The sequence below is a fragment of the Triturus cristatus genome, chromosome 5_2 (assembly GCF_964204655.1).
Source record: "Triturus cristatus chromosome 5_2, aTriCri1.1, whole genome shotgun sequence".
Classification (NCBI taxonomy): domain Eukaryota; kingdom Metazoa; phylum Chordata; class Amphibia; order Caudata; family Salamandridae; genus Triturus; species Triturus cristatus.
This window is the reverse complement of record NC_140588.1, coordinates 294,210,757-294,225,615: the sequence shown is the minus strand read 5'-3', so window position 1 is coordinate 294,225,615 and position 14,859 is coordinate 294,210,757. Positions and strand designations below refer to the sequence as shown.

The window sequence follows — 14,859 nt, the reverse complement described above, 5'->3', positions numbered from 1 at the left end:
ATTATGATGTCTTGCACAATCATCAATAGGTCAAGATGATAAGCTTTGGCTTTTTGTAACCAGGTCGCGTTTCTCGGGTTCTACCGGTTATGCAGGAGATGTACAACTCACTAAATTGTAATCTTTCTTTTAGTCATTGAATCATGTTGACATATCTATGAATATCACATTTTAACAGATACCAGTAAGATAGAAAATAGTAATAACCATGTCCTGCACTTTCTTTTTATGATATCCAACTTAGGAAATCGCCTAGATAGACTGTCAGTTCCTTGAGATTTGCTATACTCATTTATTTTGCACTTTACAATTGGCGATAGCTAGGAGGAAGACACCTTATTACTCTTAACAGTAGGGAAAGCTATAAAGGAGAAAAATAATTATTAATTTCTTTAGCTGAGCCAAGTAGCTTCGTGTCGTTTTGATGCTTTTGCTTGTGTTTTTTTGTTAGTTGTGATTCTTTTTAATTCTTGATTTGCGCCTTACATTGTATGGCTTACTTTTGCAAAGCTAGAACAATAGAGACTTTCCACCCTCTCCATTCACACCCTTGTCCAACCCACTCCTGGAGCTCACTTTGTTTCCAATGCATGTCTAACTGTCTCTTAACAAGTACTAATCCCAAGTCTGCGCTCTATTTTAATATTTTTAGGTCTTGACACGAGTCCAGTAAGAGTTTCTGAGCTGTGTAAGTTGGGTTTATCCATGAAGTCAGACCTAGTCTGTGACGGTCTTCCAGAATGCTAATAATTTTGGACCAGTACAAAGTGTTTTTGAGATCAGAGTTCCCTTTTCCTCACTGTGGGCAGGGTGATCAATAGGTTTCCGTTTATCCTGCGAAGTCAAATATGCTCTGTATAATGGACTGTGTTCTTCGAAATTCATATAGACATTCAGGCACTTTCGTGTATAGCATCTTGTGGGTCGGGATTCATTGTCTTAATCCCCACACCCACTTGGGTCACTGTGCCAGAGTACCATAAGTCAGGAATTGACCCACTGCTATGTTGTGGGTTTGTCTTAAATAATCAAATGCTTCCAAATAGTACTCTAATTTGGAGATTGTTTGCTTTGTGCCATTCTGCAGTATTGGCAGTTTCCGATAATTCTTTAAATTTGGGGTGTAGCCACAATGGCCAAACATTAACATAATACTTATTGCACCCATGTGTAACAGATGGATGTGTCTTCGCAACTCGTAGATGCGAGTGTTTGTGCAAATAATTGACCAAAAACCGATCTGCTGACCAGTCAACACAAAGCCAATTGTCATAATTGGAATGAGCATGCTTGAATGGCTCTCGTAGTAGAGTTGTTTCACAAAGCATATGCGTAGTTTGGATGGGATGGTGACCTGGGCATGTTTAGCCATAATTGGTAGGGGAATATATAGTGAGTGCACAGACAGATGTCCTGTCAATCAGGATTCGGTCAGTGTGGATCTCAGCACTGTAAGGAACCCCTAGATAACCAAAAGTACTGCTGTTCTTTATTTTGTTTTTTTAAACCATGTTTATTGAATTTTTCCCGACATTTTACATGGTTGCAGTCAAAACAATTGGCACGGTTATTAGAATTGCGTATTACATGTCTACTGGTCTACCAAGGGTGTGACGGTATACGTGAGTAGCGGGTTTGTCTATTGGTCACCCTGCTATGGCCGTGCAGTGCCATGATGCGTTTTATGTAGCTGCGATAGGAGCTTTTCATCTTGAACGGTATCCGGTCCCTGGAACTACAGGCATGGACAACTAACAGGGTGGGAACCTGGGGAGGGTGCGGCAGGGTAAATTCGAACCTCTGTGGGCGTCAAGAGATGGAAGAATTATTTTGCGTGTATTTGTTGGGAGTGGGGCTTTCCTAAAGTGTGGCTCAGGTGAGTTTGAGCGCTGTGCGTGGGTCTCTTTTTTTTGTTTTGTTTTTTTGTGTGTGATGGTACTGCCAGATCATGTACTATCGTGGTACATGGCGGTAACTTTGTCGTCACGGGTATTGGGGGTGGGGGTGGGGGGGGGTTGTCTCTGCTTGTGTTTCTCAACTCTGAACTTCAGTTGCAGTTGTCTGTGGTGGGGGTTGCTGGGTGCTTACCGTGTGGTGGCGGAACTGGTGCAGTAGTGTAGCCCACTCGGTGGAAATGTTTGCTACGTACACCTTGTACCTCCTCCTGCCTGATTGTGTCCTCCTCTGCCGAGCCCCATTTACTAACTGCCCATGGCCAAGCTGTCAGCGGGGGATCTCCAGTACATTGTGATCCCTCTTTGCCAGTAGAAGGGCTAGGGAGACAAAGCGTGTCTGAACTTTAAGGGTTTTTTGTCTGCGGAATATCCCGATCCCGCTGGCCTCCCAGGTGTGAATGTCGGTGAGCCCTGTTAGTTGCCGCAGTGTCCTGTGTATTGTACTCCAATAGGACTGTATCGTGGGGCTGAGCCAAAACATGTGTTTAAATGTGGCAATCGTGGTTTGACATCTTGGGCATAGGAATTGTGTGTCCGGCAAAACCGTTAGAGCCGGGCCGGGGTAAGGTAGGTCTGATGTAGTATGGAGAACTGTGAGTTTTTAAACCAAGTATTGCGGGACACTTTCTTTGGGTATTCTAAGGCATATTCTAAGGCTTGTTTCCATTCCTTATCATGTAGTGGGCGTCCTATCTCCTCCTCCCACTTCTGTCGCAGCGGGGTAAGTGTAGTGGCGGTGAGATCCCGGATTGCTTTATAAAGCCATGTGATTAAGTGTTGTCCAATGCCCATATGGAGTATTGTGTGAAGTACCGTGTGCGTTGCGGGCTCCCCCTCCGAGAGGTCCCAAAGGCGGTGGCTACTGAAGATTATTTGTCTGTGGAGCAGGTATTGCACCTGCGGGAGACCCGTCTCCTCCGAGAGCTGGTCAAACGTGAGTAGTTGACCCTCCATGAACAGGGATCCCACCTCCAGGACCGAGTGGTTTGTCCAAATTTGCATTGTTCGAGCGGAGTAGTATCCTCCGTTCTTGGTAGTCTGGCTAGCGGGAAAGGGAAGGTGTACAAGGGAAGCACTGCTGGTCTATATAGTGGTAGAAATGTACTATGCTAACCTGACATTTAATGTAATTCTTCTATCCTTTGCAGACAAAGGAAAGGACTTGCAAATCACTCCATTGTGGTACATTTATGGAATTTTTACTGCATAAAGTTTAACTTAAGATGTTCCTGGCTCACAATAACAGCAACTTGTGTTTAAGGGGAAGGTTTACAAATAAAACTGTGCTATGCTACTAGACACGTGGGATGAATGTCCTGCTCTAAATTATGGGGTCAGTTATCTGAACCAATGCATAAATGTGACCTAAAATGACTCCATTGTGGCGCATAGGGCAAGCAAGTAGAGCATTATGTGTTTGAGCTAGTTTTAAGGCGACATCTAACGTTCTTGCAAACTCTAAATTGGACCACTAACTATCTGATTTTCTTACGACACTGCCTGTATACATTTCTTGTACACCTAGAGAGCATTTAGGTAGATCTTTTAAATATGAAACTGGTCAAATGTGACTTACTAATTTTTGGATTGCAAGTCAAATTATCAAATGCCTGAAGCAATGCGATTGACTATTGTGGGGGACATTAAATGTTGCTACAGTGGCTTTTCTTTGAGATTTGATCTGCGCTTGGGCTTTTATCAAATTTCGACTTGTGATGGTGGCTCTTCTTGGAAAAGACAATGGATTAGTCTTCACATATATTTGGACACCTAGTTGCTGAATACCCGTTCACAGAGTGTTATTTTGGGAAACCTCAAGTGCAGTTAGCTTTTTGCACGAGTCATGCTATTTGGTGAACTTATTTAAAAAAAATCCTTTCTGGTTTTACCTCACCACTCTCAATTCAGAGACACTATTTGATACAGCAATTTTGACCATTTATCTTCTGAAAGAAAGTAGTCCATCTTATCTGGATGGTAACTGGGTTCATGTTGGAACCCCTTTCAGAGAGGCAAGCCAAAGCTACTGGGCCCAACCATGGTGGTTGAGGCCTTTTACTCCTGATGTCCCGGGACATGACTTACTGTGGGTCTTGAGCAACTAGGCCAAGTGCCCCTTCAGCACTTTACTCTCAGTAGTAATGTGGGCCGATAAGACCAAAGCTTCTGGGTTGGGAGGCGGAGGGCTGGGAAAATGGTGAGCACAGGCTCACGATCCAAAATACGTTCAATAGCAGCAATACATGATTATCCAGTTAAATACTTGTATGAAAAAGGGAGTATTTATATACGAACCCAAAGTCAAATCCAGCATGTACAAATAATACTCAATCCCGTGAGGTTGTGGCTCTGGTGTTTGATAGGCAGGTCCCAGTGTTCAAGTTCCTCTCACTAATGGTAGTGGTTATTCCCCATTCACAATAGGTGACATACATGTTAAGCCCCCTAGGAGTCTCACTCACTCTTCCAAAAGTAGTGTTCCTGGACCCAAAGAGCTATGCGGCAGAACAAGTTTCCCCCGCCACTTTCCAGCCCTGCGATCAGTCTGACCCGCTCCTGCAGGGGATGTGCTACCGGAGATGCCAGGGGCATTTTACTCTTGGATGTGGTGGAGGGGTGCAGCAGCTGCTGATAAGTAGCTCTGCAGGGGCAGCGGCTGGGCGTCCATTGCGCTTCCTCCGGCAAGAAGGTAAGTTCTTCTGATCCTTTTCACAGGTTCGGGGGACGATCGCCCCGGTTCCAATTCTCAGGTGGGGCTCAGGCATGCACAGTGCAATGGCGTCCTCTACTTTTGATGGCTGAACCAGCCGACGTCCCTGGTTCCTCATTTCAGTATACGACAGGGGCATAGACTTTTCTCAGTAACTTTGGCTATGCTCCGATCAGCATGGCAATGATCTCCACTGCGACCCCCTTTGCATACAGGTCGCAGACTAGATTCTGTACATAAGCGACAGCCCAATCTGTGTAGCAGCAGTCTCCTCACTACAGGGATCCACTCTCCAGGATCCCCCACTGGACCTCACTCTCGCCAAACACACTCCTCTTTCGGCACACTGGTCTTTGTAGGCAGGTACTGGTACTCCAGGATCAGGTGGTCATGGAGTTTCCAGAGTGATGTCCCCTCACCTGCATGGGAGCCTTCGCCTCCAGTCTTGTTCACAGGCAGAAGCCTTGCAGAGCTTATCTTCGCCATGCCCAGTGGCTGCTTGACCGTGTGAAATTTTGGGGAGCACCAGATATGATTTATGATCTGAGTCTTTGAAGTTTGTGTTGGGTGTCTGCTTTTTTTTGAGGTGCCCACTCCTCTGTCTTGCCCTTCCTCCAGAAAGCAGGAGGTACTCCAAATGTGATGGCCCTATAACACAGGCCATGGGAGTGACTAGAAGTTCACACCTGGATGTCGGCCACAGTGGTATGTGCATCAGATTGTTACCCCAGGGTCTCATCCTTGCTATTTGATTTTGTTATCAGCCTCATATTCCTGAGATGTGCCCAGACCCCCTTTCAGTGTACTCTCCCTGTATCAAAGAGCACCCTCTGAAATGTATTGAAGAGCCTGGCTTCTTCCTTCAGTGTCTGGCTCACAGGAATGCAGCAATACACATCTGTCTGGGGGGGATTTCTCTACCTCCTCATGCTCCTCTAGTCAGACCTGTGTCTGCCTAAATGGAACCCAGAATCTTCCATGTATTGTACCATTCACAGGCATACATACATACAGCTCACATGCAATTACACTTACTCCACAGAGCTACATACTAACTTGATGTTGGCCATGTGTGATTTTAGCACACATCTGCAGAACTTTACATGACTGAACCCCCCAGGACCTCACTTCAGTGACACAGGTAACAAGCATTTACAATGCAACGGTCTCGGCATTGTTAAAGTTAGAGCTATTGGCATTGCTCATGACAATGCCGTTTCTTTAAATGTTTTAAAAACAAAAACAAACAAAAATAATGTCATGAGCAATGCCAATAGCTCTAACTTTACCAATGCCGAGACCATTGCATTTTAAATGCTTGTTCTTGTATACAATTACTTCCTTATACCCAGGTATCGTAGGGTTAATTGTGTATACCCCTGTTTATACTGAACACTGACTAGGCAAAATAGTTAATGTTGAAAACACATTAAAGGTCCAAGGAACTGAAGAGGAGCTGCTTGGACTTAGTGTCAACTGTTATGACATACATGTGAGCTTTTGACAAGCTAGCACCTGACGGAGATTAAGCAATCTTCTGCAAAAAGCTACAATTGTGGAGCTTGCAAAAGGGCCGGCGATTTTTCTACGGTAAAATTAAGATGTTACATGAGGATCTGGAATTAACTGCCCTTTTCTGTATATCAGCGTAATGTCTAAGAGAATTCCTTACTTTAGTGATGGTTTAATATCATTTCTTTTCTAACTGTGTGGGAACCAACAAAATGAATGAATTATACCTCTATTTCCTTGAGTTTTTAAATAAACAATCAAGAAATTTATAAGAAAATAAGGGTGCACTTAAAAAATGACCATACAGAATTTGAGAAGTATGTAGTTGTGAATGTGTAAAGCAAATTCACCCAAGTATTCATAAAATGATTCCTATCTACATATAAATGATAGTCAGGAGTTATTTGATTCTAAATACACAACTATCAAGCAATGCCACCGAATGATGTAGCAGACATTTTAGAAATGTATATTTTCATTACCATTTAAAGCTTGAATCGGCCAAATTAAGTTACTACCCTGCCAAGTGTGTTTTCAATAAAGGTGACTATAACCTTTATCTTACAGTCTTCTGCACACACAAAGAACACTCTGGAGTTCTGGTATGCATTAATAATGTTCAAGTGACATATGGGTTAACATAAACCATCTCTGAGCATCCTTTGCATATTTTCTAAAGGAGTATATCATCTAACTCAGAACCTGGCAAATTTGAGAATAGTAATAAATTTCCTTTCTATACTGACCCAACACCATCTTCTGAACTGTATAAGAGTGTAAGTAAAGACATAAACTACCCGGCTCACTTCATTGTGCACCAAAAAGACATGGGACACACTCCATATAAACAAGTCTTTCTCTCCAGGCAGGTTTTTAAGAGATTTGTAACCACTGCCGTGCTTGACATTGTCTGTTAGTCAGACACCAAAGCTTATCAGCTGTCTTTTTCAGCATTACGATCCTCGTTTTAAGAGGCCATTGGAGACAGCTTCACTGATGCAGAAATTATTGAAATGGGAACACGATAGTACCACAGTTTTAGGCCATTAAATGGGTAAATAATTTAGAGAAAACAGCTTCTGTGAGTTTCCACTCATTTGTGCAGCCCCCACCAGAATTTGCTTGTAGTAAACGGACATTATTTCCATACTGTGATACAGTATGGCTGAAATTATCAAACGGGATTGCTGATAAATGTGACAAATGTGTTGATCAACCGATTTGGCCATGAAAGATCTGTTCATAGAAGCTGTATCTATGAGAACAGGAAGTTGAGATATATGTGCTTGCATTCATAAAGAACGTAGAATGTTAATCAGAGGCAAAATTCTCTTCACCAATTTATCGTGCACTAAATAGAAACTGATCCCAAAATTAATAAATAAACACACCCCAAAAACTAAAGGAAACTGATGAGGCAATGTCAACAAAGTGTGCCTCAGCAAAGCGCACCTCGGCCGCCCTGTCACACAACCGGCTCAGATCTCCTCAGCGAAGCTTGCGTACACCCTTCGCCCCACAGCTTTTGTTATGCGATTAGGATTCTGACCTCACATAATGCGATCTATGACCGATGTCGGTACAACTGAAGGAAAGCCCGACTGTAGATCGGCGAGTTAGCCGAAGATTTGTCCCTGTGGCCCACTTGCAGGCTACTCTCGCGAGTTGCGAGAGAGCTGGAAGGCCTTGTGAGGTAGACTGCCGCCTCCCAGGTCCCCTCGACCGCTTACCGGGCCGCTGGTGCCTGCACCCCCGCCGCCGGGTGCCGCAACCTGTCCCTCTCCTGTGTTCTGCGGCCTCTATAACAAAAGCAGCTCCTCCATCTTTCCAGCGGCCGCCATCTTCCTCCGACCGCTGCCACTGAGCGCGAGGGGGGCACCCTGGGATATGTGGTCCCAACTAGAAAGACAGAGTGGTTCCGGCGTTTGAGGGCTAGACTGTGCTCTGGTTGAAAACCCCGGGAAGCTAAAAGAATCTCCGTGCCCCAGGGGCACCGATGACACACTAACTCCAAATAAGAACTACAATGCTAACATTCAGCTCCGATGACGGAACAAAAGTGATCGCCAGGTTGCTTGATTAGAACCAGTGGAATATGAAGTACTTATCGTTGAATAGGTAGTAGGAAATTGTCAAAATATGAGTTTGTCTAATACAGTGCCTTAGCAATGCGTATTTTAACCGACTTGACAAATTTGAGAAGAAATAGTGAATTAACAGGGCGAAGTGAGCCGAGCCAGAGAGTGCCAAGGGTCTGGCTAGGCTCTAAGAATCCGTGCACGAGTTGAGCCCTGAATATAGCTGGCAAGTAAATCTAGTAACAAACATCATGTAAAAATATGATAGGAGTCTCCTTAAAAATAAAGCGTTATTTTTTTAACATGCGGAAGCGTTTGACAGTAGATCATTAGATTATATTACCGCCAGTGCTGGAATTGGGAAATACATTGTCTACGAAAACCTATTAATCGGCGGAATCATAAACAAGGCAGAGCAAAGGCAAGCACACCACTGCCTTTCTCCGAGGCAGAGCAGAAATGCCTCGGAGAAAGGCAGCGGCATTTTCGGATTCGGGGGCGTGTTTGTCTTTTCTCTCCTCAAGCCATTGGCTGGAGGAGATACTTAGACTTCTTGCAAAAAACACGCCCCCGATCCGAAAAGGACGGGGCCTAATCGGAATGACTGACCTCTTCTCCAATGGCTGGCCAGCATTCAAGAGGCCAGCCAAGGGAGAACAGGGGAGAAGAGGGGCGGGTTCAAGCCCCTCTTCTCCAAGTCATTAAATCTCACGAGCGAGACTGCGCAAGCGCAGCCTTCGCTAGCCGAGACCTAAAAAGGCATGTTTCACTTCTACACTGTATGATGTCACCACTGCACTCATGTTGAGTAACGGAGTAGCCTTTCACCGCCATGTGGGTAGCGCATTAAGCACCCCTCCTGGTCCAACAAGACCTCAGTCCATGAGACCGGCCTATGTCCTCGCCCACATGCATGATCTGTCTTCGCCCATGTCAACAAAAATCAGCACCAGGGATCCAGATAACATTGCAGCGGGGAAACTCGAGCTGGGGGTGCAAGTCTGTCTCCCTGCAAGGGACTTTCTCTCCCAACAGTTCATACGGATTCTGTTACAATCAGCAAGAACTGTGGCAATTTGGCTATTTCTGATGCCATCAAGTATCTTTTGGTACTTCAGGCATCTTCTGCAAATGAGACCACTATTGTGGTGCTTCTGGTTGCTGTGTAATTAATCTGTGTTCTGGTCAGTTAGGTGACAGCGTTGTCCTCGATGCTTCACTGTTGGGGGCTGCAACAGGGAACTCAGCCGAAAAAACGTGTTTAATGAGGAGCCTTCTTAAATGACTTGGCCTCAACTGACCTTGATAATGGACGTTCCCCTTCAGGGTTTGGAACTCTTCGGGTTGGCTCTCATTGTTCTGGGCAATCTTCAGGAAAGGAAGTTGTGTGTCGGTCTTAATTTATGGCCTGTGAGATTGGCAATCAGACTTATCCACTTCCATTTTGGAAGAAGAGGTTTAGATTTTAATGGGCAGTACTTATGCCATTATTACATGAGCAATTGAATTATGTTCCCTGTGCTGTGAGATGGCCGGTATCTACCATTGCCCTCGGGCAGAGGAATTAGTCTGTCAACAGTAAATCTAGTCAGTGAGGACAGTGTGACAGCCTATTTTTTTTTAGCATGATGTTAACTGGCCCAAAATAATGAAATGCTGTTATTACGCACTTCATTTCCCACTGCAATCTTCCCCATATCTGACCTATGCCAAGCAGGATCACATTTGGGAACTGAGGTATCAGTTGTGAAGTTCGATCAGACATCCACGAGACTTGTGCTAAACGGGTGAAAAGAAATCTGACATTGAACGAATTATCAAATATCTGATCTGACATACACAAGTGAGTCCAGGTCGCTGGTAATTGGTATCTCGATCGTATACTACCTAATACTTAGAATCGGCTTTTATCCTGGGGCGCTGAATAACTTTTTGTGGGGGGGGGGGGGGGGTGGTTTAACATTGACCATCTTTTTGCCACCAGTGTTTGTTGCTGTGCGTTTTGTTTGAAACACCATGAATTTGTTTCGCTTAGAAAAGTTACTCCATTTTGTTGTACTTACACCGATCTTTACAAAACTTAACCGTTATTTGCTGTTAACCGTTTTAAATTCAACTGGATTTCCTAATCTAAAGCAATGCAAATGGTTTTTGGGAACAATTTTTCTTTAACGGTCCTCTAGCTTATGATTTGATTTGCATGCATCACACATGTATTGTAAGATGAGTTCATGTGCACTTAAAGTTCATAACAGCAGCTTATGTGGCATATAAAATTGCTGTTTCTTATTGGTGTAGACTTAAAATATATGTGTATGTATATGCTTTTGCTGCTGGTGTTACCAATCCTAACCCTGCACATGGGGTCTTTCTAATGTTGCATGTTTTCAAAGGTGGAAACCAGCTTAAAAAATCGAGCACAACCAAAGTAAGAAACATGCTTGCAAAGCTTTATAAAATGCGCTTTTGATTGGTGTATGTGGCAGAATTCAAAGTTGCAAGGAAGAGCTTTTTTCGGCTCCTTTCCATTTTAATTGACGGTTGTGTGGATTTTCAAGTTTTTATAGATCTTATTCTTACAACATGAACTTTGTATTTCAGATCAGCTTTCACCAAAATTTGAGAATGGTAATGGTTCTGTGACTGTGCCCCAGCTTTCACCGTTAACACCTCCAGCAAAGTTTTTACCACAGATGCCTGAAGACCAAATCCCCCAAAGCATGGAGTCGTCTTTTATAAACCTGATGTCTCCGTTTGGTCACGATGATTATCTGATGAGCCTTGATCCCAACGAGGGCATCAGTGATCTCTTTGATACGTATGACATCGAAAAGTGTCCCCTCTTCGATGACTTTGTATGCAGCTGATTCTGTTGGCTAGATTAATCCTTTACATTGGGTTGTGGAATGATGTACACCAAACTGTTCATGATGGTGCAGTAATTGTGTGTTTGCATTGAGCCTAATACAATCAACGTCCATGGCGGTGAGATCAGTCTTAACAGCGAATGAAGATTCCGTGCATGCACTGGCCAATGCAAACCCTTCCAGATGGTGGCGTTTGATCTGCTATCCATGGTCTTCAGAAAAGTAAACTTTCTTACTTTGCACTCCTCTGAAGGGAGGGGCTATTTCTCGTCCAGTCAGTCGCAGCCCCTGCACTTTGTAATTGAAAGTGAATTGTTTGTGGAAGGCCTCCGGCAAAGTGGGAACCTATAGCAAATTGGCTTGTGATGTTCGGTCTTCAAATGGATGTGTAGATGGATCTGAAGGAACACCAGGATGTTCGTACATTCAATGTGAGAAATGGAACTGCTGCTCAAAAAAGTTGCCTTGGTTATTTATGTAGTAGTGTCTGTATTTTTGAAACAAAAATAATGCAATGTTATTGGTATATTTTAAGTGTACCCTTAAACTGGTACATAAATCGGTACTTCGAGTCACTAGTGCCTACAGGTGATGATGCTGTGTGGTAGGAATTTTTTATATGGTTTTTTTTTTTTGGTGAACAAATGCCAAATTGAATACTTGTTTATGGTCTTTAGCATCTGTGAGGATATTATGGTGACTGGTGTGCTACCTGACCGACTTGAGCATGTTTTGTAAGCGTGAGAACTCGATTTAAATAGGAAATTGGTAATCTAGTACCAATGTTATTTCTTTCTTCTTCTAAATCTTGAACTACCTTAAACTGCCATTGTTTTGGCTGAACTGAATTCTTCACACAGTCCAGGACTGTCCACTGTTTAGGATATATCCTCCTGCATTAGCATATGCAGAAAGCTATCCTATGTTGTACCATTTGAGTTCGCTATGCGGATTTCGTGGTACAGTTGAATTGCTGCTATAAAATCTCACACTTGAATTGACTGGTGGAGTCCTGTCCATGAATGAATCTGAATGCTTTGTGAACATTGCAGTTGAGTGGAAGAATCACTTTAGGGCGACACCTGAACTGTCAAACAGTGTTAACATGTAAAATGTACAATTCTGTGCATGATCTTATTTAGCAGAGGCGTTATTTAAGTTGGTTTTATGTAGCCTACTCCTGTTTAGCCATACAATTTGTGCATTAATGGCATTCGTACACTGCCGACATTTTTCTAGCAATTTAAAATTTTTATGCAGACTTTTTAAGTGACGTGTAAATAAATAAAAAATGTAGAGTATTTAAACTAGGGGATGGTAGATGGAAAATGATTTGCCGCCGTACGACATGAAATGCAGTTAATGGCGAATGACTTAATGTAAGTGGAGATTACATCAGTACAGGAGAGTGCATTTTCTTAGCATTTTAAGCTAGCAAACTGTAAAAAAAAAAATTATGCTTTTAAGCTTTGTAAATGTTTCGACCTGCCTGATTATACCACTTGTAACAGATGTCATTGCAATACAGTTTGTAATTAAATGAACAATAAAGTTATTTTCTGTGATTCGTTCAGTTTATTGATGCAACCGCAGTATAATTTATTTGACCTATTTCAGGTCAGAGGAGATCAGATTCTACTTTATTCGGTCCAACTAGATGCAAAAAACGTACAATAGAAGCATGATATTGAATAAAAAAAATTAAAAGCCTTTAGATAAAATTATGATTAAAAATCTACACAGACAAGAAAAAATAGAAGAGCATCAGTGGTTACATAATCATAGCAGCCCTCTGCTTTATGGCCCATTGAATGTAAACAGCAGCTAAAAAGCTGATTTTCATAGTAGGAAGAGACTGTAGATAGTTAAAGGCAGCTCTGCAAAATCAAATTATCGTCTCTTCTAAATATCATAACAAATAGCATTTTCTCAGCAATTAGTACAATTTACAGAAAAACATGAAATGAATCCTACTTTCTGATGAGTATTCATCACAAGGACGGACAGGTAAGCTATGGAAATAAAAACCCTTCTGAATAAAGGTGGACAGAAAGTGCACAGTGCATAGTTGGTCTTACTGGCAAACATCTGTGATACTAGTTATACACCCCTGTTTAATAAAGTTCAGTGCTGGTTTTCATACAGATCCGCATGTACGCCTGGACAGTTGGCTCATTAACCACCCTTTGCATTCTCTTCCATGCAGGTATCTAAAAAGGTTCTCTTTAGCAAAAATGAGAGAGGCAGCTGTGGGAGAAGTAAATAGATCCTCCTGTTCCAGACTTACACGGATATTGTGAATGCACCTTATCCAGGGGATTGTTCAACATCAGTCCAGTTTCAGACAGTCTGCAGCAATGGCCATATTGAATGAGGTCTGTCTCTTAGACCAGATTCTGATCAACAGGAGGAGTGGTAGCATTCTGATAAAATCATTTATATACCCAATCCCAACCTATGAATGACATGAAGGCGTTAGTGCTTTTAGGAACAATAATAGCCTTTTAATGAAACCGTTCTCAATTGTTTCCAGACCTTTTTTTTTTTTTTTTAAATGTGTCTATTGGCATTTTCATAGTTGCAATACAGATACGATACTCAGTAAGAATGTGTAGACGTTTCAATAAGAATACTTCAGCATCAAGTTCTATTGGTAAACAGTAAGACAATTGTAGCGTGTCTTGACGGCTTCCCCCCCCCCCCCCCCCCCTTTCGTTCCTCTTCTCGCCCCATCTCAAGACCTCATTGGGAGTCAGTAAGCGCAAGTCCATAGTGTTTAAGCCAAGGCTTCCATATTCCCAATAACTTTTTGGGACATCCCCTCGCCTGATAAGTTGTTTTCTCCCCCAGCATGTACATATCCATATTTTTCTTCCACTCATTCAGCGATGGGCCCGTCACCGCCCCCCAAGTCTTGGCCAGGTCGCATTTTGCCACAACTAGTCCTAGCTGGAGTAGCAGTATGTTTGTCCTAGGGAGATCAACCTCCGTGAAGACTCCCAGCAGAACTAACTGCGGGTTCAGAGGAATCGTCCCCTCCAATGTCTAGCTCCCATTTGGCCTTCAACTTCTGCAAGGAGTCTGGCTTGTTATTGATGATGGTCCTGTATGTCCAGGAAACTGCCTTATCTCCTATATCTCCCATCAGGAGGCGACCCTCTACCCTCTAGTGCTGCGTATTCCAGAATGTCTGTTGTGTCAATATATTGTGTCTGCCATGTGTGTGTCAGCTGCAGATATTTGTAATGTTGGGATTTGGCCATGGCATACTCTGTCTGGAGGTACGCGAATGTTACCAGTTTCCCTCGACACAGTATGTCCTTCAGCTGGGAGGTTCCCAGCAGGTCCTATTTCCTGAAACCTCTCAGTTTCGCAATTTCTTTAAGTCTGTTGTCTACCCACAGTGGGATTTCCTTTGTCACTCGACCCACCCATTTCATCTGCCTTTCCGTCTTTTTCCATGTTGCTATTACGATCTGTGTGGCTGTTAGGAGACGTGTGGGCCCTTACCACCATATATATAATGGGTATAGGGGTGTTCAGTGAATTGCGCTTGCTCAAGCGCATATGTAGGGTGGTCTGTCTACTTGACCCCATTCATTCACCACAATGAGGTGGGTTGCCCAATAGTAGGCCCGCAGGTCGGGCAGAGAGATACCGCCATTATGTTGGTTTCGTCGTCGCCAGCGCAATCCTCGGTGATTTCCCATCCCAGAGGGATGTTCTCAGTGTGCCCT

General features: G+C 43.3%; 1 protein-coding gene across 1 annotated transcript in view; it reads left to right on the top strand.

The window, feature by feature from the left end:
- The window catches only part of E2F3 (E2F transcription factor 3), a 145,807-nt gene extending 133,120 nt beyond the window's left edge, over positions 1–12,687 (top strand). Inside the window, exon 7 of the mRNA XM_085607051.1 lies at positions 10,857–12,687. Within this exon, the coding sequence (XP_085463177.1) occupies positions 10,857–11,122 (266 nt within the window). The 3' untranslated portion in view covers positions 11,123–12,687. The remainder of the gene's footprint in view (positions 1–10,856) is intronic.
- Positions 12,688–14,859: the final 2,172 nt, after the last annotated feature.